The sequence below is a fragment of the Neolamprologus brichardi genome, chromosome 7, assembly GCF_056152115.1.
Source record: "Neolamprologus brichardi isolate AB-2024 chromosome 7, ASM5615211v1, whole genome shotgun sequence".
Classification (NCBI taxonomy): Eukaryota; Metazoa; Chordata; class Actinopteri; order Cichliformes; family Cichlidae; genus Neolamprologus; species Neolamprologus brichardi.
Genome location: NC_142110.1, coordinates 57,456,026 through 57,483,112, shown reverse-complemented (window position 1 = coordinate 57,483,112; position 27,087 = coordinate 57,456,026). Strand labels below are relative to the sequence as shown.

At 41.4% G+C, this 27,087-nt stretch overlaps 1 protein-coding gene and 2 long non-coding RNA genes across 3 annotated transcripts in view; 2 read left to right on the top strand and 1 right to left on the bottom strand.

Moving 5' to 3' along the window:
- The window catches only part of LOC148102245 (voltage-dependent N-type calcium channel subunit alpha-1B-like), a 224,611-nt gene extending 205,746 nt beyond the window's left edge, over positions 1-18,865 (top strand). Inside the window, exons 38-39 of the mRNA XM_087842717.1 lie at positions 14,604-14,821; positions 18,020-18,865. Coding sequence (XP_087698843.1) covers positions 14,604-14,821; positions 18,020-18,574 — 773 coding nt within the window. The 3' untranslated portion in view covers positions 18,575-18,865. The remainder of the gene's footprint in view (positions 1-14,603; positions 14,822-18,019) is intronic.
- On the top strand, positions 2,217-3,967 carry LOC148102247 (uncharacterized). The gene is made up of 3 exons (XR_015719309.1): positions 2,217-2,359; positions 3,180-3,360; positions 3,680-3,967. It is a non-coding gene; the product is annotated as an uncharacterized LOC148102247 (long non-coding RNA).
- LOC148102246 (uncharacterized) lies at positions 4,508-5,865 on the bottom strand. Its single transcript, XR_015719310.1, has 2 exons — positions 5,649-5,865; positions 4,508-4,828 (listed from the first exon to the last, which is right to left on the bottom strand). It is a non-coding gene; the product is annotated as an uncharacterized LOC148102246 (long non-coding RNA).
- Positions 18,866-27,087: the final 8,222 nt, after the last annotated feature.

Genomic DNA, 27,087 nt, shown 5'->3' with positions numbered 1-27,087 from the left:
AACAATATATGAGTCCCTTTATGGCTTCTGGACCATGAAGAGACCCAAAACACTACTGGTGCTTTTATTGGTCGAGGAACTTTTCAGGCAAGGGATTTGCCCCAGTTTCATCCTTCTTGTCCAAGAATGAGGTGCTTCTTGTATATTCCAGGGATTTGTTGCTAGCTCTCTGGCATGGGGGGGGGACACACTGCTGAGGAGATCAGGAGGATTTTGATCTCAATGACCCCTCAATAAAAACCAACACACTATAAATAAAGCATAAAATCTAAACATATAAGTGCGAGGAGTTGCAAAAGAACAAGCACAGAAAAATGGTAAAGTCAAAAAAAAGGACAAAACAAGAGCAACATCCATCAAACGGTTAGTTACCACTTTGTCCCGAGGTTTGTTGAAGTCCTGAATTCTGCGACTTTTCAGGAGCTCAGCTTCCCTTCTTTCCTAACCTTGAGCCCTCCACTGAGCAGTAGTACTTCTCTGACTGTAGCAGATCACTCCTGTTATTGCTTCCAAGGTTGCTCTGTTAGAAGCTAAGGGTTAAAACAATTAAATTTGCACAATTAAATCTAGATACTTATCTAGATACACAATTAAAGTGGATACTTATGTAAGTATCCACTTTCAAAGCAGTACCTCCACAACCTTCGTGGGCCAAGTAAATCATGTTAGCATCATAAAGCACTGTTTTAAACCATATTTATTTACAATTTGGAAAAATAAATTTGGTTAATTAATTAGCAGTTATTCTGCTTTATTTGCTGTATAGCAGTATAAATACTAAAAAAAGGACACTGAAATCTTAAAGAACAGAAGATGTTGAAACTTTATTGCAATTTATTGTTTGATAACAGCATTTTGGTTATTTTGTAAGTGATTTAAGTGTTAGTCACATGTTTAGTGAGAGCTGTTAATTATAGATTTAATTTTCTGCTAAAGGGGAGCATTTAACAGGTATTTTCATTAGAAAACGGCGTTTCCCAGAATCCTTTGTGGTAGACGAAAGTTACTCTGGGGTTTTTAGCTAGCAAAGAAAGTTTCGGGAAGCCATTATATGTTGCTCTGATGTCGAGAAGTTTAATTGTTGTACATTCCCATTTTTGAAGCATTATATAAAGACTATCATTTCTACAACTGATGTCCGATCCATTTTTTTGCCTAAGTGGATTCGCCACAACATTTTTTGGTGCCGAAACCCGGGAGAAATGAGCGAACAGGACTTACGTGGAGCCGCCGCTGCCGAAGCTGCGGGAGTGGCGGATGACGAGCATCAGAGAGAAATGGAAAGAACAAAACGGAAACGTGGGACGATAAGAGGTGCTACCACACGACTTGTACATCAAATTGACTCCGAAATGGCTAAACCAGATCCGGACACTGACCATCTGAGCACATTACTGGAAATGCTGTCGGCAAAGGAGCTCAGCTTGTATGCCTTAGATAGTGAAATAGAACGTAAAACAGCTCTGGATGACCTGGAAATGGAGATCGAAAGCGCAGAGGAATATAAGGAGCGCATCATCCTGTCCAAGAGCTGTGCACGGCACAGAATTAAAACAAATGAGGATTGCTGCGAACTATGGAGGACCACAAGAGCCACGCGCATCGAAATAAAAAATCCTGTGCTTAATTAATGAATTGTAGAATAAAATCTGCATTTGTAAATTCATTTTTGAATTCCAATTTAATAAACTGATTTTTAAAATGCTTTTTAAGTCTTCATTTCAAAAAACATTTTCGAATTGCACTTTAATAAACTTCATTTCAAAAACCTTTTTCGAATTGCACTTTAATAAACTTCATTTCAAAAACCTTTTTCGAATTGCACTTTAATAAACTGCATTTCAAAAACCTTTTTCGAATTGCACTTTAATAAACTTCATTTCAAAAACCTTTTTCGAATTGCACTTTAATAAACTGCATTTCAAAAATCTTTTTCGAATTGCACTTTAATAAACTGCATTTCAAAAACCTTTTTCGAATTGCACTTTAATAAACTGCATTTCAAAATCCATTTCCCTTTCCTGTTCGCTCAGGGATTAACATGTGGATTAGCATTTGGATTAGCAGTTGGATTAACAACTTCATTTTAAAAAACCTGCTGCTATTCAAATGAGCCACACCGTGGGATGTAAGGAGCTCTCTGATTGGTTGGTCAGACACAGGCTGTCTGCCAGCCTGGATGTTTCTAGCTCATAACTTCGCCCTGCTAAGAAGCCTGTGTGCTTGTACAAAGGCCGTTCAGCCTCGGGATTTACACTCGGCTCGACACGGATATGTGAAGAATGAAGGGACCCTGCAGCAAAGGGAGAGCCCAACCTCTGGCTGAGTGCCTGTTTACAAAGTCTGACCACCTGTGAAGGTAACGTGCTAACGTGGCTAACGCTAGCATCACCGCACGTAGCCCCATTATTTTAAGGTCATTTTAGCTTATGAAAGTTTTACGTCGCAGCTGTACGAGCTAGCTACGTGTTTTGTAAGCTGCTGTGCTCTTCACAAATAAAGCTGGAAGCAGCTCAAACTATTAGAACCAGCACTGAGGCCTGTTACATTTATACAGTGTTAGAGCAACGGCTGCAGCCTATAGCCTTTAAGCTAGCGATTAAAATGCTGACAGTAAACTCGTCAGTCCAGATGTTACCACATTACTTTGTGATACTTGTGAGTTAAAACAACTGAAACAGGCTGATTAAAATAACAGCTTTCAGTTCTCTCATTCAGCATATAAAGACTGGAGATCACACTACTGATTTCAGTTCATTTAATATGTGAGTGCAGATTCATTCAACTGGACATAAACGATGATCAAAGGTTGTATATATGATGAATTCATCAAATCCCAGCCTGTAACACAGTGCGCTGAATCTTAGCTTTGAATGTCCAGTATATTCTAATCAGTGTAATCTAAGCATTCACTGAACCTACAGTATCTACACCTGTGTGGCAAATGTGTGGTAAAGCTACAGATAATGAAATGTAATTATTAATACAATATACATCATGAGAAACGAAAGCTGAAATTGATTCAGTTTAGTACTTTTCTCTGTATGCTCTGTGATCATAAAGGCCTTAAATCCTGTGATATATATATACTGTAAATGATTTTCACAGAGGTCTTAAAGTACTTAAATCACTGCTGATAGTCTGGTTGTTTATATTTTCACATGTTTTTGTGTCTGTAGGGCTGTTTGATGACGATTTGGACTCCTCTGGGAGATGAGGACACACCCACACCTGTTCCATACTGCAGCCATTGATGGTGTTACGGCTCTGAGTCAGCTTTGGGCCATCAGACGCACACACTGGAAAACCAGCACCTGGACTTCATGCAGGAGAGACGGCCTCAGTGATTTACGTTCATAAGCAAGTTCAAACATTTCTGGCCTCTTATCAGATTTCTTAATCTTAAAAGTGAATGCATTTAAAGCAGGAACTGCACACCTAGCCATCAGAAGTGTGGCAGCATGAGTACTGTAAAGTTTTTTAGGGTCCTTGTTAAAAATTCCACAAGCACCACACCACATTTGTCATATAAAGTTCCATTTTTTACAGTACAATGTTGAAATTATAAACTATATATTCTAGTTGTCCACTTGTCAGTAATTTTTGAGTAAATGGATGTCAGTGATAAATCAGTGGTGATTCACCTGCAAATGTTTTTAACAAACTTTGTTTTTTGTAGAATTCATCAGCAGCTGTGGAGAGATGCATTTGAATATCTTCTGGTTCCACTTCTCCTTACCTGGAAGCTGAGCATTGCTCATTTCTGACAAGGACATACACCTCAGTGCTTATCATGGGTGTTACATCCTCCGTGCAGCAATTCCAGAGAAAACAAGAGAGCAACGACCACTCATTAAGACCAGCCAGAAATCTGTCCCTTTCTGGCAGCTGTGGAAACTTCCAATAAGAAAGTTTGCATTCTTAGAACAATGCTGGATCATGTGTGATGTGTCATCATATCAGGATATTACATTCTGCTCAATCTGTTTTGATCGTTGATCCAGTATTTCAGCTTTGTGTTGTGCTGCAAGTTTAAAACCCATTGTCCTCATGAGCACAGCATCTAACAACTCTCCTTGAAAAAGTCGATTGACTTCAACTGGACACAATGGTTTCCAGTGGGAGATATTTTCATCACTCATCCGTGACACTGGAGCAGTCACCTGAGTGAGTGATAAAACAATTTTCCATGGAAAATCCAGAGGCACTAAACTTTGTTGTTTCTTTGGGCTCTATTTCAGCTCTAGCAGCATCTCTCAGAAGAAAACTGTTTTCCCAATAATCAGATGAAAAAATTGAACCAGGTGGTATTCTCTGGAGTTTAAGACCAAGACTGAACTCAAACAGTGAATTGACATTAGACTGGAATTCATAAGATGAATAGAAATACTGCTGAAGCTGAATGATTCATTCATATATGATTTTTTTTTTTCTCCAATTCACCAGGTCTGTATAGTTCAGTATGACTGTGGTACATGATACAAAAGAATAAATACAGAAGAATAAAAACTTTGTGAATAACTTTACTCTTCTTAAAAATAACTAATAAAACAAGTAAAAGTACAAATGTGTACAAGTTAGAGACTTCCTCACTAAGATTTTAATTGTGTGTTAAAGAGAAAGAGATTAGGAGGTAAAATAGACGATGCAGAGTCCATCATCACTGAGGCCGTCTCTCCTGCATGAAGTCCAGGTGCTGGTTTTCCAGTGTGTGCGTCTGATGGCCCAAAGCTGACTCAGAGCCGTAACACCATCATTGGCTGCAGTATGGAACAGGTGTGGGTGTGTCCTCATCTCCCAGAGGAGTCCAAATCGTCATCAAACAGCCCTACAGACACAAAAACATGTGAAAATATAAACAACCAGACTATCAGCAGTGATTTAAGTACTTTAAGACCTCTGTGAAAATCATTTACAGTATATATATATCACAGGATTTAAGGCCTTTATGATCACAGAGCATACAGAGAAAAGTACTAAACTGAATCAATTTCAGCTTTCGTTTCTCATGATGTATATTGTATTAATAATTACATTTCATTATCTGTAGCTTTACCACACATTTGCCACACAGGTGTAGATACTGTAGGTTCAGTGAATGCTTAGATTACACTGATTAGAATATACTGGACATTCAAAGCTAAGATTCAGCGCACTGTGTTACAGGCTGGGATTTGATGAATTCATCATATATACAACCTTTGATCATCGTTTATGTCCAGTTGAATGAATCTGCACTCACATATTAAATGAACTGAAATCAGTAGTGTGATCTCCAGTCTTTATATGCTGAATGAGAGAACTGAAAGCTGTTATTTTAATCAGCCTGTTTCAGTTGTTTTAACTCACAAGTATCACAAAGTAATGTGGTAACATCTGGACTGACGAGTTTACTGTCAGCATTTTAATCGCTAGTTTAAAGGCTATAGGCTGCAGCCGTTGCTCTAACACTGTATAAATGTAACAGGCCTCAGTGCTGGTTCTAATAGTTTGAGCTGCTTCCAGCTTTATTTGTGAAGAGCACAGCAGCTTACAAAACACGTAGCTAGCTCGTACAGCTGCGACGTAAAACTTTCATAAGCTAAAATGACCTTAAAATAATGGGGCTACGTGCGGTGATGCTAGCGTTAGCCACGTTAGCACGTTACCTTCACAGGTGGTCAGACTTTGTAAACAGGCACTCAGCCAGAGGTTGGGCTCTCCGTTTCGCTGCAGGGTCCCTTCATTCTTCACATATCCGTGTCGAGCCGAGTGTAAATCCCGAGGCCGAACGGCCTTTGTACAAGCACACAGGCTTCTTAGCAGGGCGAAGCTATGAGCTAGAAACATCCAGGCTGGCAGACAGCCTGTGTCTGACCAACCAATCAGAGAGCTCCTTACATCCCACGGTGTGGCTCATTTGAATAGCAGCAGGTTTTTTAAAATGAAGTTGTTAATCCAACTGCTAATCCACATGTTAATCCCTGAGCGAACAGGAAAGGGAAATGGATTTTGAAATGCAGTTTATTAAAGTGCAATTCGAAAAAGGTTTTTGAAATGCAGTTTATTAAAGTGCAATTCAAAAAAGGTTTTTGAAATGAAGTTTATTAAAGTGCAATTCAAAAAAGGTTTTTGAAATGCAGTTTATTAAAGTGCAATTCGAAAAAGGTTTTTGAAATGCAGTTTATTAAAGTGCAATTCGAAAAAGATTTTTGAAATGAAGTTTATTAAAGTGTAATTCGAAAAAGGTTTTTGAAATGAAGTTTATTAAAGTGCAATTCGAAAAAGGTTTTTGAAATGCAGTTTATTAAAGTGCAATTCGAAAAAGATTTTTGAAATGAAGTTTATTAAAGTGCAATTCGAAAATATTTTTTGAAATGAAGACTTAAAAAGCATTTTAAAAATCAGTTTATTAAATTGGAATTCAAAAATGAATTTACAAATGCAGATTTTATTCTACAATTCATTAATTAAGCACAGGATTTTTTATTTCGATGCGCGTGGCTCTTGTGGTCCTCCATAGCGAACGAGCCGCGCATCAAAGGGTGAGTGACGCTAGCTCTGTTCATTCATTTGCACAGAGAGCATCAGTAAAGCTTCCTAAGCTGATTATTCACAAATATGATGGAGATGCCAGTTTGTGGCAGGAGTTTTGGAGTCAATATGAAGCTGTTATTCACCACAATGATGCACTATGCAAAAGAGAGAAGTTTACCTATTTGAAAACCTATCTCACTGGCCAAGCAGCAAAAGCAGTTGCAGGACTTATGCTGACAGATGAAAATTATGACAACGCAATTGAGTTACTGCAAAACCGATTTGGAAGAAAGGATGTAGTAATTAGTACGCACATGTCAAAACTGCTGAACCTCACCCCTGTTAAAAAAAATCATCTGATGTGCATGCTTTGAGGCAGCTGTATGATGAATGTGAAATTCAGATCAGAAGTTTAGAGTCATTGGGTGTAGTGTCAGAAAGCTACAGAAGCTTGTTATGCCCAATATTGCTAAAGATGATTCCAGATGATATAGCTCTTGAAATACAGCCGTCAGAGAAATGGAGATGAAGAGTGGAAAGTGTCAGAAATGGTCACATTTCTACAGAAGGAGGTTCAGAGCAGGGAAAGAGCGCTGCAAATGACAAAGTCGTACAACCCACAGAAAACTGAAAATAAACTGTACAAGCCACCGTTCAGTGATGTGAGGTTTAAAAGGCCTAGCATACAATCTACTGCTGCCCTGTACACAGCCAGCCAGAAACAAAACACCTGTATATTCTGTGAGTGTGCCGATCACAAATCGGAAAACTGCCCAAATAATGACACGCTTCAAAGAAAGGACAAGTTAAAGAGAATGGGGAGATGTTTTGTTTGTTTGGGACAGAAACACACTGCAAGATTCTGTAAGACCAAGAATGTGTCCTGTGAGAAATGTGGACGGAGACATCACGTTGCTGTGTGCGGTGGTGAAAGGGTGGATGTACAGGCCCCATCCCAACCAGAAGAAGCAGTGGTCTCCTCCGTGCTCCCTCATTCAGTAAGAGTGAAACCAGGTGAACAGAACACTGTGTTGCTACAGACTGCAAAGGTGTGGATTGAAGGCCCGACAGGCAGAAGGGTAGCTCGTTGCTTATTAGATGGAGGCAGCCAAAGAAGCTTTATACAGTGGGGCAAAAAAGTATTTAGTCAGCCACCGATTGTGCAAGTTCCCCCACTTAAAATGATGACAGAGGTCAGTAATTTGCACCAGAGGTACACTTCAACTGTGAGAGACAGAATGTGAAAAAAAAATCCATGAATTCACATGGTAGGATTTGTAAAGAATTTATTCGTAAATCAGGGTGGAAAATAAGTATTTGGTCAATAACAAAAATACAACTCAATACTTTGTAACATAACCTTTGTTGGCAATAACAGAGGTCAAATGTTTACTATAGGTCTTTACCAGGTTTGCACACACAGTAGCTGGTATTTTGGCCCATTCCTCCATGCAGATCTTCTCAAGAGCAGTGATGTTTTGGGGCTGTCGCCGAGCAACATGGACTTTCAACTCCCGCCACAGATTTTCTATGGGGTTGAGGTCTGGAGACTGGCTAGGCCACTCCAGGACTTTCAAATGCTTCTTACGGAGCCACTCCTTTGTTGCCCGGGCGGTGTGTTTTGGATCATTGTCATGTTGGAAGACCCAGCCTCGTTTCATCTTCAAAGTTCTCACTGATGGAAGAAGGTTTTGGCTCAAAATCTCACGATACTTGGCCCCATTCATTCTGTCCTTAACACGGATCAGTCGTCCTGTCCCCTTGGCAGAAAAACAGCCCCATAGCATGATGTTTCCACCCCCATGCTTCACAGTAGGTATGGTGTTCTTGGGATGCAACTCAGTATTCTTCTTCCTCCAAACACGACGAGTTGAGTTTATACCAAAAAGTTCTACTTTGGTTTCATCTGACCACATGACATTCTCCCAATCCTCTGCTGTATCATCCATGTGCTCTCTGGCAAACTTCAGACGGGCCTGGACATGCACTGGCTTCAGCAGCGGAACACGTCTGGCACTGCGGGATTTGATTCCCTGCCGTTGTAGTGTGTTACTGATGGTGACCTTTGTTACTTTGGTCCCAGCTCTCTGCAGGTCATTCACCAGGTCCCCCCGTGTGGTTCTGGGATCTTTGCTCACCGTTCTCATGATCATTTTGACCCCACGGGATGAGATCTTGCGTGGAGCCCCAGATCGAGGGAGATTATCAGTGGTCTTGTATGTCTTCCATTTTCTGATGATTGCTCCCACAGTTGATTTTTTCACACCAAACTGCTTGCCTATTGTAGATTCACTCTTCCCAGTCTGGTGCAGGTCTACAATTCTTTTCCTGGTGTCCTTCGAAAGCTCTTTGGTCTTGGCCATGGCGGAGTTTGGAGTCTGACTGGTTGAGGCTGTGGACAGGTGTCTTTTATACAGATGATGAGGTCAAACAGGTGCCATTCATACAGGTAACGAGTGGGGGACAGAAAAGCTTCTTACAGAAGACGTTACAGGTCTGTGAGAGCCAGGGATTTTCCTTGTTTGAGGTGACCAAATACTTATTTTCCACCCTGATTTACGAATAAATTCTTTACAAATCCTACCATGTGAATTCATGGATTTTTTTTTCACATTCTGTCTCTCACAGTTGAAGTGTACCTCTGGTGCAAATTACTGACCTCTGTCATCATTTTAAGTGGGGGAACTTGCACAATCGGTGGCTGACTAAATACTTTTTTGCCCCACTGTACATGAAACGTTGGTGAAGAGCCTAAATTTACCAGTAATAAGGCAAGAGACATTGACACTACACACATTTGGGTCCTCCTTTCCCACAAGATCACAGCGCGGCATAGTGAAGGTTATGCTACAAAATATCTGGGATCCTAGCCAGAGTATTGTAATAGAAGCTGTGGAGACCCCACAAGTGTGCTCGGCAATAATGAAGGTTCCTGGTGAACAGATCCAGCATGAGCTTAAGAAAAGAGGACTACAACTGGCTGACTTCCCAGGATCCAATGAGGAACCAGAGCACGCTGTCCTCATAGGAGCTGACTACTATTGGCAGATCGTGACAGGAAGGGTGGAGAGACTTACAGAAACATTGGTGGCACTGGAGAGCACCTTCGGATGGTCTGTTCAGGGTCCAGTCTCTGCATCAACTGTTACAGAGGCAACCTGCATGTTCATTCCTTGTGAGGAAGAGAAACTCCTCTCCAAGCAACTGAAAGCATTCTGGGAAAAAGAGTCTCTGGGTATTACAAATGAGACAACAAAGAACCCAGAAGATGATGAGGCTCTGCAGATGTTTGAGAGAACGACTATGTTTAAAGATCGACGATATCAGGTGGAGTTGCCATAGAAGCCAGAAAAGGTAGAGCTCTCAGACAACTACAGAGTTGACAAAAAATGGCTGGAAGGTCTGAGTAAAAGATTTAAGAAGAATGTCACACTCTTCAGCAGGTATAATCAAGTGGTGGAGGACTACTTGGACAGGAACATTGCAGAGGAAGTGACACCAGACCGCAGCACAGACTCTGTAATGTATTATATGCCTCACCATGCAGTGCTGAGAGAGGACAAAGCAACTACAAAATTAAGAGTGGTCTTTGATGCATCGTCCCATGAAGAAGGCTGTCTGTCGCTGAATGACTGCTTATTTACGGGGCCAAATTTGAATCCAGATCTGCTCAGTGTTCTCCTTAGATTTAGGGAACACGAAGTCGCCTTTCTGGCAGACATAAAACAAGCATTCCTGCAAATATGTCTTGCAGAAAGGGACAGAGATGCAGTCAGGTTCCTGTGGTTCTCAGGTGCACCGCATGGAGAAGTGAATGAGCACTTGCGCATTCTGAGGATGACGAGAGTGGTGTTTGGAGTTACGCCAAGCCCGTTTCTGCTTGCAGCGACAATTCAAAGACATCTAAAACAATATGAAACAAGCCAACCACAAGTGGTGAATACAATAAGGGAGTCACTTTACGTAGATGACTTCATTTCAAGTACACGCTCAGTGGAAGAGGCGTATCACATAACGACGAATGCCAAAGAAATACTGGCGGCTGCTGGTATGGAGCTTTGCAAATGGATGACAAACTCAGCCGAACTGAGGCAGAAATGGGAGAAGAGCTCCACAAACTACATGATGTCACCTGAGACGATTGGAGTAGCATTAAAGGTGCTTGGATTAGTGTGGAGGCCTGAGCCTGATGATTTCACCTTTGACCTTAGTTCACTAGTGAGGCTTCTAACAGAGAAGAAAGGAACCAAACGAAGCGTGCTGCAGTCCTCAGCACGAATTTATGACCCACTTGGGTTTCTGAACCCCTTCACCATTAGGGTCAAGTGCATGTTCCAAGCAATGTGGGAGAGGGGGCTCTCCTGGGATGAAGAATTGCCACCAGATCTGGCACAAGAATGGCAACAGTGGTGTTCAGAGCTTACTCAGTTACACCAGCTCGCCATACCAAGGTGGTACCAAATCAATATGCAACAAGAAAGCAAAGAGGGCTTGGAATTACATATGTTTTGTGATGCCAGTGAAAGGGCATACAGTGCTGTGGCCTATCTGCAAGGCAAAACACGAGAAGGAGAAACGACAATGAGCTTGGTCGCATCTAAAGCCAGGGTGGCTCCCCTAAAGAAAATGACGTTGCCACGTCTGGAATTCATGGGAGCCGTGATTGGGGCCAGATTGGCGAACAACTTGATCATCTCGCTGAAGATGGAACAAGCCCAAATAAAAATGTGGACTGACTCCATGATCACTTTGCAATGGATTTGCAGTTTGGCACAAAGGTGGAAACCGTTTGTTGCAAACCGAGTGACTGAGATCCAGACTCTTACAAGTCCATCTTCATGGTCACACATCCCAGGGAAGGCTAATCCCGCTGACCTGGCCACAAGAGGACAATTAGTGGACTACAAAATCAGCTATGGTGGAATGGCCCCAGTTTTCTTGTATCAGAAGATCGGATACGTGAGTCTGAAGATGAAAACATTTCAGACTAAATGAATGTAGAACTTAAATCCAGTTATCAAATAGCCATGCAGTTTGCTGCTAATGACACTGTTATCTGTGAACCAATACTGAAGCTTGAGAGGTACAGCAAACTGAAGAGAGTGCTCAGAGTGACAGCATGGATTAGGAGATTCATAGCTAATGCAAAAACAACGATGCAACCAAAGATGCAAGGTGAGCTGACAGCAAATGAGCTTCTTGATGCTGAGAAGTACTGGATTAAGGTTGCACAACATCACAGTTTTCACCAGGAGGTCCAGAGACTGAAGGTAGGAAAACCTATGATGAATGACAGGAAGATTCAGGAACTGAAACCCTTCCTTGATGAAGATGAGCTGCTTAGTGTTGGAGGCAGGCTGCAGCAGTCGGACTTCACATTCAGAGAGCAGCATCCTTGGATTCTGCCAAACAAACACAGATTTTCAGAACTGCTGATAGAGGACTGTCACAAAAGGGTGATGCATTCAGGAGTGAGGGACACTCTTGTACAAATAAGAGAGAGATATTGGATCATCCGGGCCCGGCAGCTGGTTAAGAGCATTGTGACCAGATGCACTGTGTGTAAGAGGTTTAAGGCAAAGGCTGGGCATCAGCTAACTGCACCTTTGCCTAGGGACAGAATATCCGAGTCACCACCATTCGAAGTTGCAGATGTGGATTTTGCTGGGCCGCTCTATGTGAAAACAGAGGATTCTGTGAAAAGATCCTACATTGCCCTATTTACCTGTGCTGTGACACGAGCGGTCCATTTAGAGCTTGTGTCAGATCGGTCAACTGAGACATTTTTGCTAGCGTTGAAGAGATTCATTGCCAGGAGAGGGCTATGCAGAGTTATCTATTCTGACAATGCCAGAACATTTAAGAGAGTAGACCAAGATTTGAAGGAGCTGTGGAAGATAATTAAAGACCCACATTTGCTGGAGTTTTTCTCGGAAAGAGGAATTACTTGGAAGTTCATTGCAGAAAGAGCAGCCTGGTGGGGTGGATTCTGGGAATGTCTTGTCAGATCAGTGAAAATCTGCCTCAAGAAGGTGTTAGGTAGAGCTTCACTCCACTTTGAAGAAATGTGTACTGTGTTGGTGGAAGTCGAAGCGACTCTGAACTCTAGGCCTCTCACCTTTGTGCACAACGAGGTAAATGAACCGCAACCACTTACTCCAGCCCACTTTTTGGTGGGCAAACGACTGACATCTCTACCACCCAAGTCAATCCCGAAGGACACACACCATCCAACACCTAACACCTGAAGAAGGGACTATCTGTTGGAGCTAAAGTCAGCTCATTGCTGTGATGCTTCAAAGCCTACACCCCTAAAACTAGGGGATGTCGTGCTCATTGGGCATGACAACCTCCCCAGACAAGTGTGGAAACTTGGAAGAATTGAAGAAATGTTTCCTGGTCAAGACGGTCTTGTTAGATCTTGCTTAGTTCGCACGACAACGGGGACTCTGTTAACAAGACCGATTCAGTTGTTGTATAACCTGGAGCTTTAGATGAACAGATTATTCGTCAGGGGGAGGATGTTGTAACTTTATTGCAGTTTATTGTTTGATAACAGCATTTTGGTTATTTTGTAAGTGATTTAAGTGTTAGTCACATGTTTAGTGAGAGCTGTTAATTATAGATTTAATTTTCTGCTAAAGGGGAGCATTTAATAGGTATTTTCATTAGAAAACTGCCTTTCCCAGAATCCTTTGTGGTAGACAAAAGTTACTCTGGGGTTTTTAGCTAGCAAAGAAAGTTTCGGGAAGCCATTATATGTTGCTCTGATGTCGAGAAGTTTATTTGTTGTACATTCCCCTTTTTGAAGCCTTATATAAAGACTATCGTTTCTACAACTGATGTCCAATCCATTTTTTTGCCTAAGTGGATTCGCCACAACAGAAGAGTTCTAAAGCAACTTCTGAAACCTCTGTACTACTGTCCCATTAGTCCTGTTATATATTATCATATACCTTTTATGAATAATTGAATAAAAAAAAAATTAAAAAAAACGGTAGCCCCTTCTATTACTAGAACACGTTGCAAAGTTGCCTTCTGGTAGTTCGATCTCCTCAGTTCTGACTACCTTCCCTCTCTTCGTTACCATCCGACTGCACTTCTCTTCTATATATACTTCTACATGCACAGGAGTCTGATTATAATGCAGATATTGCACGTAACAGTTAAGATATGCACATTTCTGAGGTTGTGTTGTGGTGTGGGGTTATTATTGCACATCCAGGTTTCAAGCTTCACTGTGATCCTATCTTTCAGGTCAGTTCCTCTTGCACTCAAAGATCCTTCTTCCGGTGCACTTGGTACCCAATCTCGGGTGGGGGTGATGATACTTGTCGTCCTGCCTCCCCTTTGCTGTTGCAATCTCTAGCCATGAGAGTAGGTCTTTCTTCTGAATGTTGGAACACCAGTTGTTTCGCCGTCAATCTGGATGCTGGGTATCAAAGATTCCATAAGTCCCTCATCCTATTCATGTAACCCCTTCTGCTGGGGTTACTTATGTAGTAGCATTGCAACAGCACCATGTTTTTTATTTATTTATTTATTTATTTATTGCCCACTTATGCCTCCTTGTTCCAGTAGCCCACTACGCTATCCAGCAACTATCTGCCTCTTGCTGGCTAGCAGCTAGGATAGGCTCCAAATATTAAGCTCAGCATTCAGGCCAAAAAGTTCAGTCTTTGTTTCATCAGGCCAGAAATTATGTTTTTCATGGTCTGTGAGTCCTGGATGACATCCTGCCCTTTACTGAGGAGCGGCTTCTGTCTAGCCGCTCTACCATACAGGCATAATTGGTAGAATGGTGCAGAAATGGTTGTCCTTCTGGAAGACTGTTTTCTCTCAACAGAGCAACTCTGGAGCTCTGTCAGAGTGACCAGAGTCATCTCTCTGATTAAGGCCTTCCCATCCCAAACTAATTATAACCTATTAAACGCTTAATCATTAATTAGATTAGAAATGACCTATGCTGTTTCTGTAATGACTGTTAGAATCTTTACCCCTACTGAAACACTGTATTAAACACTGTGGGGAGTAAGAAAATCTTAGGACTTGTCAGAAACACCCAGCAATATTTTCTTCCTTCACAGGTGCAGTGGGTGAGCCAGCATCGGAAACAACAGCCTCCAGAGAGCGAGCCCACGACCGTGGACGCTCCCATGAAAGGAAACACCATCATTCCTCTGCAGACAAACAGCGCTACTACTCCTGTGACCGCTATTGCAGCAGGGGACAGTGCCACTCAAAATCTTCCACCGCCAGCTGTGCCGCCTCTCCAAGTGAAGGGCTGGAAACCAGCAACAAGCAGGTGGGCAAGCATGTTCTTTTTGACTAAGGTCATCTTTGAGCTTTCATTTTTTTAATGTCATTCTTGTTAGTTTAGCTTAAGGCTTCTTCTTTATTTGCAAATTCCCCCAATTTCCACCATTTCTCCTCCTGCTCATCATTCAAATCGACTTGGGCTTTCCATAATGACGATTTAGGTATTTGTTGCTTTAGGGGGGGGGCAACACATAGGATAATATATTTTTCTGTTTTTGTTCAAATCAGGCTCTATTGTCCCAATTTTTACTTTCTTTTGAAAGAATTTATAAATGCAACTATACGGTTTGGATTGTTTTATACCTATGATTTGGCCCTTGTCTTCAATGATAAGTATGGCTTGGGCAACTCACTTCTTTTAGCCATGGACATATGTCACACTCTAGAGTATTACACAGTCCAGCTTCTCGTAAGATATACTCACAAGTACAGTCGATGTTACAACAGGAATATTTGACTGTAGGATCAACTTTCAGGAGACAGCCATACAGCATTTATACAACATGCCTTATCCAGCTTGGTGTTAATGTTAAATAATCTAATTTGATAACTTAGAAGGAAAAGTGTGCTATCATCCTGGGTCCATCTGCCTGTCTGTCCATCTGTCAATCCATCTATTTTCTTCCACTTATCCGGGACTGGGTTGTGGGGACAGGAGTCTAAGCACAGATGCCCAGGTATTCCTCTCCCCAGGCATCTCCTCCAGCTTATCCTGGGGAACACCAAGATGTTTTTAGGCCAGCTAAGAGATGGAATCTCTCAAGCATATCCTGGTTCTGCCTCCAGTGGAACATGCCCGAAGAAACTCACAGAGAAGGTGCCCAGGAGGCATTCTTGACAGATGGCTAAACCACCTCAACTGGGTCATTTTGATGTGGAAGAGTAGCAGCTCTAGTCTGGGCCCCTCTCAGATGGCTGAACTCCTCACCCTATTTCTAAGGGAGAGGCCAGCCACCTTTCAGAGAAAGCTGTTTGTACCTGTGATCTCATTCTTTCGATCTCAGTGCCATTCCTGGTCTTGTTGTCATTTGCCACATGAGTGTTGCAGTCTCCCAGTAGGATGACATTCACCAGATAGAGCACCATTGAGCACCCCACCTAGTGAATCCAAGAAGTCTGGGTACTCTGAACAGTTGCATAAGTGCAAACGACAGTCTAGACCTGTTTCTGACTCAATGGCACAAGGAAACAGCTCTCTAATGCACCGTTAAAAACCCTATGTACCAGTAGCTAGCCAAGTGGAAACAATAATACCCACCTCAGCCCGCCGTCACTCATCAAGGGCAACTTCAGACTGGAATCGAGCCTAGTCCCTCTCCAGGAGACTGGTTCCAGAACCTGAGCAGTGCGTTGAGGTGACCCCAAATATATTTAAGTATCTCTCAACCTCTAGCACTAGTTCAGGCTCCTTCCCCACCAGAGAGGTGACATTTTGTTTTCCGTTATCCAGCCTTGATAGCCAGGGATTGGACAAGCAGGGCCCCCAACCTTGACTGCTGTGTGACAGACATTGAACCCAACCCCTAGTGCGCCTCATGCAGGTAGTGGACTTACAGGATGAACTAAAATAAGTAAACTGGAGAGTATTTTGTTTTTTTAGCTAAAATATGTGAAGGTACATTTATAGATTATTTCAAGTGATTAAAAGAGCCTGATATGAAAGATGTGCTGTCTAGCTTGACCAATACATTGGTCTATTTATTGCTCCCTTAAAAGCAAGAGAGGCACAAGCTGATCTGATTGAGTAGGACATGAAATGGTGGAATTTAGAGCAATTTGAAAATAAATTAGTTGACTTAATCTGAAAAATAAAGGTTTACATTGAAAAAGTCTCTTACCACAACTCAACTGCACTCTCTCACAACACAGTGAGAAATAATGAAGTAACAGATAAGTGAGATTAAGAAAAGCGAGAAAAAAAACAATGCAAATTGGAAACTTTAAAGAATAGCAAAGCATAACACTATTTATCACATAGTGTTATGCGACAGTTTTTACATCATATACACTTAACCTGTGCATGTATTTTAGATAACTGGGAACCTTTTCCATTTCAGCTGGGTGTTACAAGTCAATTAGTGTCAATTAGATATTGATTAGACTTATCAATATCAGCATTTAATATAAATACAATATATAGTAAAAGTCTTGAGCCACCCTTCATTTCTTTATATTTTGCAAGAAAATTTTAAATAAGAGTAGTAATTTATTGAAACATACAAACAAAGACGGAAATACAGTATATATGGCAAACTAGTGTTTGTACAGTTAAAACAAGTTTAGAACTCAGTATTTTGTACTAATGTCTAAATGTTCCCTACAAAACTTGATTCTTTTCATTTTTTAAGTATTCTTCAGGAATAGTTCTCCAGCTTTCTTGACCTGTTTTTTTTTCAGTTATTTCCAAGATGATCAAACTTCACTTCGGTATTGTATTCAGTATTCAGTATGCTTTTACTGCATTGGCAGTATATCTGGGTCCATTTTCATGCTAAAAGATGAAGCTCTTGCCATTCAGACGATTTTAAGATTTTGTTGCAAATTGCATCAAAATCTGGCTCTGCTTTTCTGCTCTCATAATTCCATCAGTTTTAACAAGATCTCCAACACCATTAGCTGAAATGCAACCCCAAACCATGACAGAGACTCCACCATACTTTACAGATGCCTGTAGACACTTACTCTTGCAGTGAATATGTGTTCCACTGTAAACTTTGCATTACTTAAGTCAAGTTGAATTGACTTGATATATTTAAATAAAAGCAGAATAAAAGACTGCTTTTTGTCTGCATATTACCATATATGACAGAGCATCAGCAAATGTGTGATATAGACAAGCAGAAATTAAATGCAGACTGTTGTGATTGCTCTGCATGTTTTTAGTGCTTTCTTCTCTGTCTGCTTCCAGTATAGCCTCTCATGACCTTTCACTTTTCTTCCCACTTTGTCTTTTTCATCATGTCCCTCTGTGATTATCTATCCATTTGTGCGTCTTTATTTTTGTCTTCTCTGTCCCTATTATGTTTGCTGTTATCTTACCATGTACATGTATTTTGGTGTCTTTCTTTTCTTTTCTTCCCTTGGGTGGCTCTGTACCTATACATATTCTTCCCATTTTCCTTTCTTCTCTGGCATATTTTCTTTTTCCTCATCATTTCAAATTGCTTGTCCAATTTTCATCTAGGGCAGTGGTTGGGTTAAAGGCAGCCCAGTGGCACTGAGCTCCAATACTAGCACGCCAAGCCGTGGACGTCGGCAGCTCCCCAAGATCCCCCACACCCCGCGACCTGGGGTGGCTTACAAGACTGCCAATTCCTCTCCTGTGCATTTTGTGTCCAGCCAGACCTCTCTGAGTCCCGGCCGGCTAAGCCGTGGCCTCTCAGAGCACAATGGCCTCCGTTACAGCAGCTCTCACCACTTCCCCTGCCCCGTCACTCGTATCAGCTCAGAGCCCTTCCTGGGCCAGGGCCAGGGCAAGGCCCTGGGTAGCCTCTATGGCAGCCTCCGGGACCAGCTGCAAGTCTTCCAGGATATGGCGGCGCTGTCTCCCAGCCCCTGTGGTGGACACTCCTCTTGGAACGCACTGCCTCGCATGATGGGAGCGTTGTCTCCTGCTCAACAACAGAACATTGGTATGCCCAATGGGTACCACATCAGCTTTGGGGGTAGCACCAGCCCAGGCTCTGGCGTCAGGGCAGCCAGGTGTTACCAGGAGGCAGTGAAGGATGAATGGTGCTAGCATGGCTTTAAACAAACCTTTTTAATGCATTTTTGAGGAATTGTGATGAGTTTTATCATCTTCTTGGAAGGCTTTAGTTTACATCATCACTGTGTGTGTTTTAATGCTTTATTGTAATCCTAACTTGGAGATCTTAAGTTATGGAGAACACCTGAGGAGAATGCTTTAAGGGGGTAATATTTGAATGTGAATAGAAAAGTATCCTCTTTATCAAAGCGCTTGTAGCAGAAAAGCAGACTTTTTGTCAATATCAGATGTCTTACAGTGTCTGTTCTTGATTTGCTATTGACACCACCATACTGATCCTGAAGGAACTTTCCATATATATATATATAAAAATATATATATATATATATATATAAAAAAATATATATATATATATAAAAATATATATATATATATATATATATAAAAATATATATATATATATATATAAAAAAAAAAAATATATATATATATATATATGGAAAGTTGCTGGTAAATGGTAAATGACCTGGTTCTTCTCAAATAGCGCTTTTCTACTCTGCCCGAGCATTTAAAGCATATATAGCAGTTATGCAACTTACCACATTCACCCATTCATACTTCTATTTTTTTCCCATGCTTTTTATGCAAGTGCTTTCTATCTAACATTCCCTCCAATAGATCCATGGGAGAGCAACTTAGCTAGTATTGTGCCCAAAGATATTTGGCATGCAGATTGGAACAACCACAGATCAAAATGCAAACCTTCTGCTTTACAGATGACCCGCTCTGACTCTTGAGCTATAGCACCCTCTTAGTAATAAATACTAATTTATTCTGCTGCTTCATTTCTTGTTGTTTGTGATTGCTGATCTGTTATCCTAGACAAGATTCAGTTTATTTTTGTTGTTGTTTTCTTTTAATGCTCCACTAATTTATTATCTAGTCTGTAGTTGTGGCTGCTGCCAAACAGGTAGTGCTCAATGCTTGTCAATGAGAGTCATGAGACCCAATGCTCAACTGTAGTGTATACTACACCTATACATATCCTTCCCATTTGATGGACAGGCTTGCTTAGCAACTGTACACATATTATTCACATTATTATTTAATGTGAATAATAATAATAATCATCATCATCATTTGTTGTGGTTATTTTATACAGTTTTACAAAATATCAGCCACATGTTCAGAATTCGAATTAATAACAACAAGCAATTCAGCTGAACTTAAAGAACACAAAGAATGAACTGAAAGGCCTAAGCAAATGCACATTTGCACAAGCATGCTCACAGCCACATGCCAAGATTGCCATGCAATTAGCATAGAAGCTCCTCTCAATGAGTGAAGATAAGCTAAACCACTGGGCGGTACAAATATGTTTGTAACAACAAACCTAATCAGACACTTAAATCTTCTCCACCAAGCTGAACATAGACATTTTAAATAAGTTAACAGAGGCAAAGTGGCTAGGATTAAAGATAGCTCAGAGCCAGCCATAAGTAAGCTGCTATAAGCAAAAGATCAAAGTAGTTGCAAGGACAATTACAGATATAGATAAGAGAAAAGGCCACAGCGGACCCGCGTGCATGTTCATGCTCTGCAGCATTCTTTATTTATACACAAACACACACAGAGCTGCAGCTCTCTCCTGCTGCCAGCTCAACAAGTCGGCGGGGGTGATTGCGGATGCTGTGCAGGTGCGTCCACCTTCCCTGCGCTGCACCGCAAGCCACGCCCCGCCACATACCCCCATCGCCTGACTGAGGCCGGGGAGCGATCCGGCCGAACCTACTCCCCCCACCGCGAGCGCCCCCTGGCCCTGGCCAAGCGACAGGGGGGTGTCTGTTCTGGTGGCCGCCCACCCATCCAGCGGCGCCGGTGATGAGGTGGGTCCGGGTGTCACCCACGTATCCAATTGCAGCCCCGGAGCTGGACCGGGGGCCACCCGTGCGGCAAGCAGCGGCGCTGCATTGAGCCGGGGCTCACGGGCAGCTGGGCAGGCATCCAGCATGCCGGACCACACGCCGGCCTCTGGGGGAGGTGAGGACCCTCCCGGCTGGAGCGGCTCCCCGCGCTCCACCTCCGCCCCTCCCGGCTGGAGCGGCTCGTCGCGTGCCACGTCCACCGCTGCCAGCTGGAGCAGCTCGTCGCACTGTACCTCCGCCCCTCTGAGCTGGAGCGGCTCATCGCGAGCCGCCTCCGCCGCTGCCGGCTCCTCGGCCTTCTTCCGAGGCGCAGAAACGGGCACCGGCGAGGGGTGGGACCGGGCGCTGTGGCAGGCTGCGTGCTGGCTGGTCGCACCCTTGGGCCCGGCACAGGCGCTGGAACGTTCCGGACGTCGGCCACTCCCATGCATTCAAGGGATGCCGGTGGGGGTGGCGGCGGTGGCGGCCAGAACTGGATCTGAGCCGCCAGACTCGCGATCCTCTGCACGCGGCTCTCAACCAGGTTCAGATTTAACCTATTTGAGCTACCCTACTAAGTTCTCAAGAGAGGACATCCTGGCCTTTCCAATTTAGCTCCAAAGAGGCAGGGAATCACACAAAAATAAGTTAAACTGAAAGAGGTTCTCAGGAGGCTATGACCATTACTTGGTGTCAGTTGTTGCATTTCAGAGTCAGTATGGTGGTTTCAACACTGTAAGTCACAGGATCAGGACAAAAATCAAGTCAGTAGTTTAATGAAATGGTATTTGAAAACCTCAGACATGACACTGATTTTAGCAGTGTCATGTCTAAAATCATGACACTGCTAAAAATAGCTAAAGATAGCTGTGCTGTGCTGTCTTTAGCTTTGGACTTTACCATTCCATGATAATGCCTAATCCTTTTCAACATTCCCTCAGTGTCAGTGGAAAAGATGGAATTCATACCTCTGCAGAATTTAGGAATGAAGTAGCGCATGGTAGTGGAAATAGTTTTGTTTGTTTGTTTCATTGTTGTTGGGATTTTTTTACCTTAAATTTTCCTTTCCTTGATGTTCTCTCTCCATTGTGCACATTTTATACAATATGAGGAAAAACAAAGGAGTGTTTTATGTGAACTGCTTACAGTTTGCCATTGTTTCAGGTCTAATGTTTCTTACAGACTTCTTTGCGATGTTTTAAGACTAAGTGCCTCTCCTTTTAGATATACCGTAGAAAAAGATGCAATGTCACTGTCACTGATGCAGCCACATGAAAATAGATGTTGGGTTCATTATATATATCTAGCTCTGCAGGAAAATGTGTTGTATAGAAAGCCTTATCTGCAAGCAGAGTCAATATCTACACTTAAAAGACAGGAGTGAAAAATGAAGTTCTGTTTTTTTTTGTATGTGGTTGTTTTTGATACCATGTAGTCATGTGGGTGGGAACTTAAGGATCAGCATTGCGGAAACGCTATGGTGGGATTTAATTATGAAAACTATAAATATATCATTCAATTTAAATTAAAGTCAGAAACTTAATTTGCATGCTAAAATGTTAGAACTGGTTAACTACCTGATATAACCTCTTTGTATATTTTTGGTAACGATGTCACAGTGAGAGTCACAGTTCAAGTATCTTATTCAGGTGGTAGAGTGTGAGTTGGGTCAGCTGCAGTGGATGGGTGTAGTTGGTTGTGGCTGTTTACTACCCAAAGTAGCAAGGATTGCTACTTTTTTTTTTATCCATTTTTTGTCCATTTTAATGGACACAAGCTATGTCTGTGACTGTATGTCTGTGTGTGTCTGAGTGTGCGCATATCAGTTGTTGTTCAGATACTTGACATTTCTGGGTAATTTTTTTCACCTTTTCATATGTATCAAAAAAATTATATTGTAACGTCATGCCCAGTAACTACTGTATAATGCAGTTTTACAGCAGTGGGCCAATTTCTTTAGAATAATCATTAGAAAAAAAGGTCTTATACCAGCCCCTAGCTTCACAGAGTAAAGAAAATAAAAGAGGCAGAGTGAATTAGTTTTTCTTTGTTTCTTTTCACCAAATTTCATGTCTGTGCCTTGAGCACTTGAGCACCAACTGAATATGGAGAAACATATCAGTATATATCTTTTCTGGTCAGAAGGATAAACAACACTTATAACCCTTAATTATGTATCCAATGTTTTTCATACTAAGCCCCACAAATGCTATATGGACATTGTGGTGAGTCAGAATTAACACTGGCTGGTAGACAGTGTGACTTTTCATATGATCACCAAAAGAATTTAATTAATAATTAATTGTGAATAATTCTGACCCCACACAGCGTTCTGATAGTTGTTTATAATTTTTATTTATGCTACACACAGAAGCACTCAGTTTTGGCACCAGCGTCCCAGCTTTTCACCTGACCTCACACACACCTCTCTCCTTCTGGTGTCTGACATCACTATAAAGAAGAAAAGACCTCATTAGATGAATAACCTTCACCTGTGCCTCCAACCTCCCTGGTACTGCCCCTTGAGCTCACTGCACCACACCTTCCCTGCAGCCTCCGCCACAGCCTATTAATGTGGCGGAGGATCAGACCTCCGCCACATTAATACTCAACAGTGTATGATTACAGTGTACACCATTTTGGCCTGACAAACATTCTGCAAGAGCTTGTTTGCTTTCTAGTTAAGTGCAAAAATTGCACTAAAATGATCAGCATTTCCACAGTCAAACAATTAAATTGCTTGCTTTTTCCAGCAAATTACCTCTCCTCCAGGTAATTTATAGGAAAAATCTAATTTTCAAAATAAAATCCCACATGGATGGTTTAAGGAAACATTACATCAAGAATATAGTGTCATTTGTAAAAGGGCATTGATGTTTGGAGCTCTGAAGTAAGTGTGTGTGTGTTTTGTTTTTGCCTTTGCTTTTTGTTTTTTAGGGGGGTGGTTGTCTACATTGTTAGATATAAAATGTATATATATTTGTCTTGTCACATTTCAACTCCACTCAATATTTTAACATAGATGCAACAATAATTAAACCTCTGAAACTCCAAATATCAGGCAATTTAACTTTTCATTTTTTTCATTTTTCACGTTTCATTTTGAAACCATTAAAACATATGCCATTTTTGCAACTATGACTCCTCCTAAGACATCACTCAAGACATACAATAAATCTATTGTACACAGCTGACCGAATATGGAAAATATTTTTTTCTAGCCCAAAACACAAATTTGCACAGTATACAACATAGTCAAGTACCCTTTTGCAGCAAATATGAAGTTATTGCTTAATGATAATGTTGAACTGCTTGGTAGCAGCTCATAATAAGCCAAAGTGTTACCTTCATCTGTGTGCAGGTTATAACACTCCAAATGTGACTTAGGGCGCAGTTTAGGTGATAAATGTCCTCACTAGAGGCACTCATGTCCAAAATGTTTAAGTTTATTATTCTTTTTTTCTGTTGTGATGCTCCATAACTATGTTTTTAATTGCAAGTTAGAGAATCATACAATTCCAATAATTTTCAGGAACCTGAAACTACTTATTGTGGTGGTCTTCTGTTGTGCTCTTCTTATACATGGTAGTTACAAAACCCCCCACTAGAAAACAATGTTTTCTTTCCTTCTGATTGCTTGTGATCAGAAGGTTTTTGGCTTAGTTTGAAAACTGCACAACCATCATGTCTCACAGCTTCCTGGATTACATATTTCTTTAAAGTTACCTGCAAGAATAGTGTTTTAAGTGTTTCCACATCTTTATCTGTTTTTACAAATTTGGCAGGAGGTGCTGTTTTGGCTACGTTCGCACTGCAGGTCTTAATGCTCAATTCCAATTTTTTGATCAAATCTGATTTTTTTGTCTAGTTGTTCACACTACAAATAAAATGTGACAGCAAACACTCTAGTGTGAATGGTTCACGGCCCTGAAAGCTGCCCCATGCGCAAAAGAAGACGTCACACACAATGGCGGCTACAGAGCTAGTAGGTGTTGTTGTAGCAGTCCAATTTCTGCACAGTCGTAACCAACAGAATTTTGACAAATTAATTAGAGAAAGAAGGACACTGAGAAAAAAGAGAGCCCGTGCTTTAACAATGGCCTTGTTTGGAGCAGTGGCTGCTACCTCCGTGCAGAGGCATATATGGACACAGAGTCATTTAGCTTGAATAGAATCGTCTCCCCATATGCTAATCAAGTCCAAAACCTCATTTTCTGTCCATTGACTCGCTCTGTTTCCAGTTTCCGCCGCCATGCTTTCTCGTTTGTCTCGTTTGGCACTGTCCGGCATCTGTCTTTTGTCAGTGACGTAAAAGATGGATTTAATGTGACATGACCATTCAAACAGCAGTCACTTTCTAAAACATCATATATGTATCAGATATTGGACATGTGAAAGTGACCTAGGTCGGATTTGAAAATATCGGATTTGTGCTGTTCAAACTGTCATACCATGATCGGATATGGGTCGCATAGGGTCAAAAAAGTGGCATTTGATGCGCTTTCACCTGCAGTGTGAACGTAGCCTTTGTTGCAGCATCCCCAGTACCTCTACTTCCTATGGCCTTGCTTTTAGTCACAATCTTAAAAAGGCTAGTGTTGCTATATTGATGCATATGCAAAAGTCTGGTGACTTCCAAATCATTCATAATCTTTGAAAGCATGCTGCTTACACATAGAAATGTTGTATTTCATTTCAGGGTTGTACCCAGAGCTTGCAGATTGTTGACTAGTTGGCTTGTACAAAACACACTGAGAGGATTGTAACCAGGCAACAGATCCACCTGACCACTGAATAATTCTATCATAACCCAAAAATGCTAGATTCAAAAGAACACTAATTTTGAAATATTCAAGTAGAATCTGTATCAAACTAACAATACTTCCACATTGATAGTAGCATATTAGTGTGCAATTAACCTCCTAAGACCCAAACTCATTCATGGCATGCATTTTTAATTTAACTTTGCTATTTGGGGTGATTGGGACCTGATGCAAAACAAAGAATTATCTTTTTGCCTGATTTTTTTTCTCTCGCAGAGCTCGATATCCACATATGAGGACATTTGTTTTAAATTTTGACAGAACAGTGGCAGTATAATATCCTTGCAAGAGTTCAGGCCCTTGTGGAGCAAAATTTCGTTTTGTGGTCTAGACAACCCAAAATGTAATGTCCACATATGTGGACACCAGGTCCTACGAGGTTAAACATAGTTTATTTCCAAACCCCATGCGTGAGATATTTTGTCCTCTGCATTTGCAGAGTTGCAGTCTTACACGCCTCTCTGCAGCTTCTCTCCTCCTGCTACCCCCCCAAAAACCCATCTCCATAGAGACTGTGTCTGCTTCCAAAAAGACAAAAAACAAACTAAAAACCAGCAACAAACAACTTAAACATTTACAAAGAAAGAACAATACAGTATCCACATCTGAACCAAAGAGTAAAACAGTGAAATGTGGATTATTAAATATTAGGTCTCTCTCCTCCAAGTCTCTGTTAGTACATGACTTAATAATTGATCAACAAATTGATTTACTCTGCCTTACAGAAACCTGGTTGCAGCAGGATGATTATGTTAGTTTAAATGAATCAACACCCCCGAGTCATTCTAACTACCAGAAATCTCGAAGCACAGGTCGAGGGGGCGGTTTGGCAGCAATTTTTCACACCAGTCTATTAATTAATGAAAGACCAAGACAGACTGTTAATTCATTTGAAAGCCTGATGCTTAACATTGTCCACCCCAGCTGTGAAACTCAGAAACCAGTCTTACTTGTTATCATCTATCGTCCACCTGGGCCTTACACAGAGTTTCTGTCTGATTTCTCAGACTTTATATCTAATTTAGTTCTGAGCTCAGATAAAATAATTATTGTGGGTGATTTTAACATCCATGTTGATGCTAAAAATGACAGCCTCAACATGGCATTTAATCTGTTGTTAGACTCAATTGGTTTCTCTCAAAATGTAAAAGAACCCACCCACCACTTTAATCACACTCTAGATCTTGTTTTAACATATGGCATAGAAACTGAACATTTAACAGTGTTTCCTGAAAACCCTCTCCTGTCTGATCATTTCTTGATAACATTTACATTTACAATAATTGGTTATGCAGCAGTGGAGAGTGGACTTTATCAAAGTAGATGTCTTTCTGAAAGCGCTGTAACTAAGTTTAAGAATATAATCCAGCCACTGTTATCATCGTCAATGCCCTGTACCAACACAGAGCAGAGCAGCTATCTGAACGCTACCCCAACAGAGGTCGATTATCTTGTTAATAATTTCACCTCCTCACTACGTACGACTCTGGATACTGTAGCTCCAGTGAAAACTAAGGTCTCTAATCAGAAGTACCTGACCCCGTGGTATAATTCTCAAACACGTACCCTAAAGCAGATGACTCGTAATCTGGAGAGGAAATGGCGTGTCACAAATTTAGAGGATCATCATTTAGCCTGGAGAAATAGTTTGTTGCTTTATAAGAAAGCCCTCCGCAAAGCCAGAACAGCTTACTACTCATCACTGATTGAAGAAAATAAGAACAACCCCAGGTTTCTCTTCAGCACTGTAGCCAGGCTGATAAAAAGTCAGAGCTCTTTTGAGCCAACCATCCCTTTAACGTTAACTAGTGATGACTTC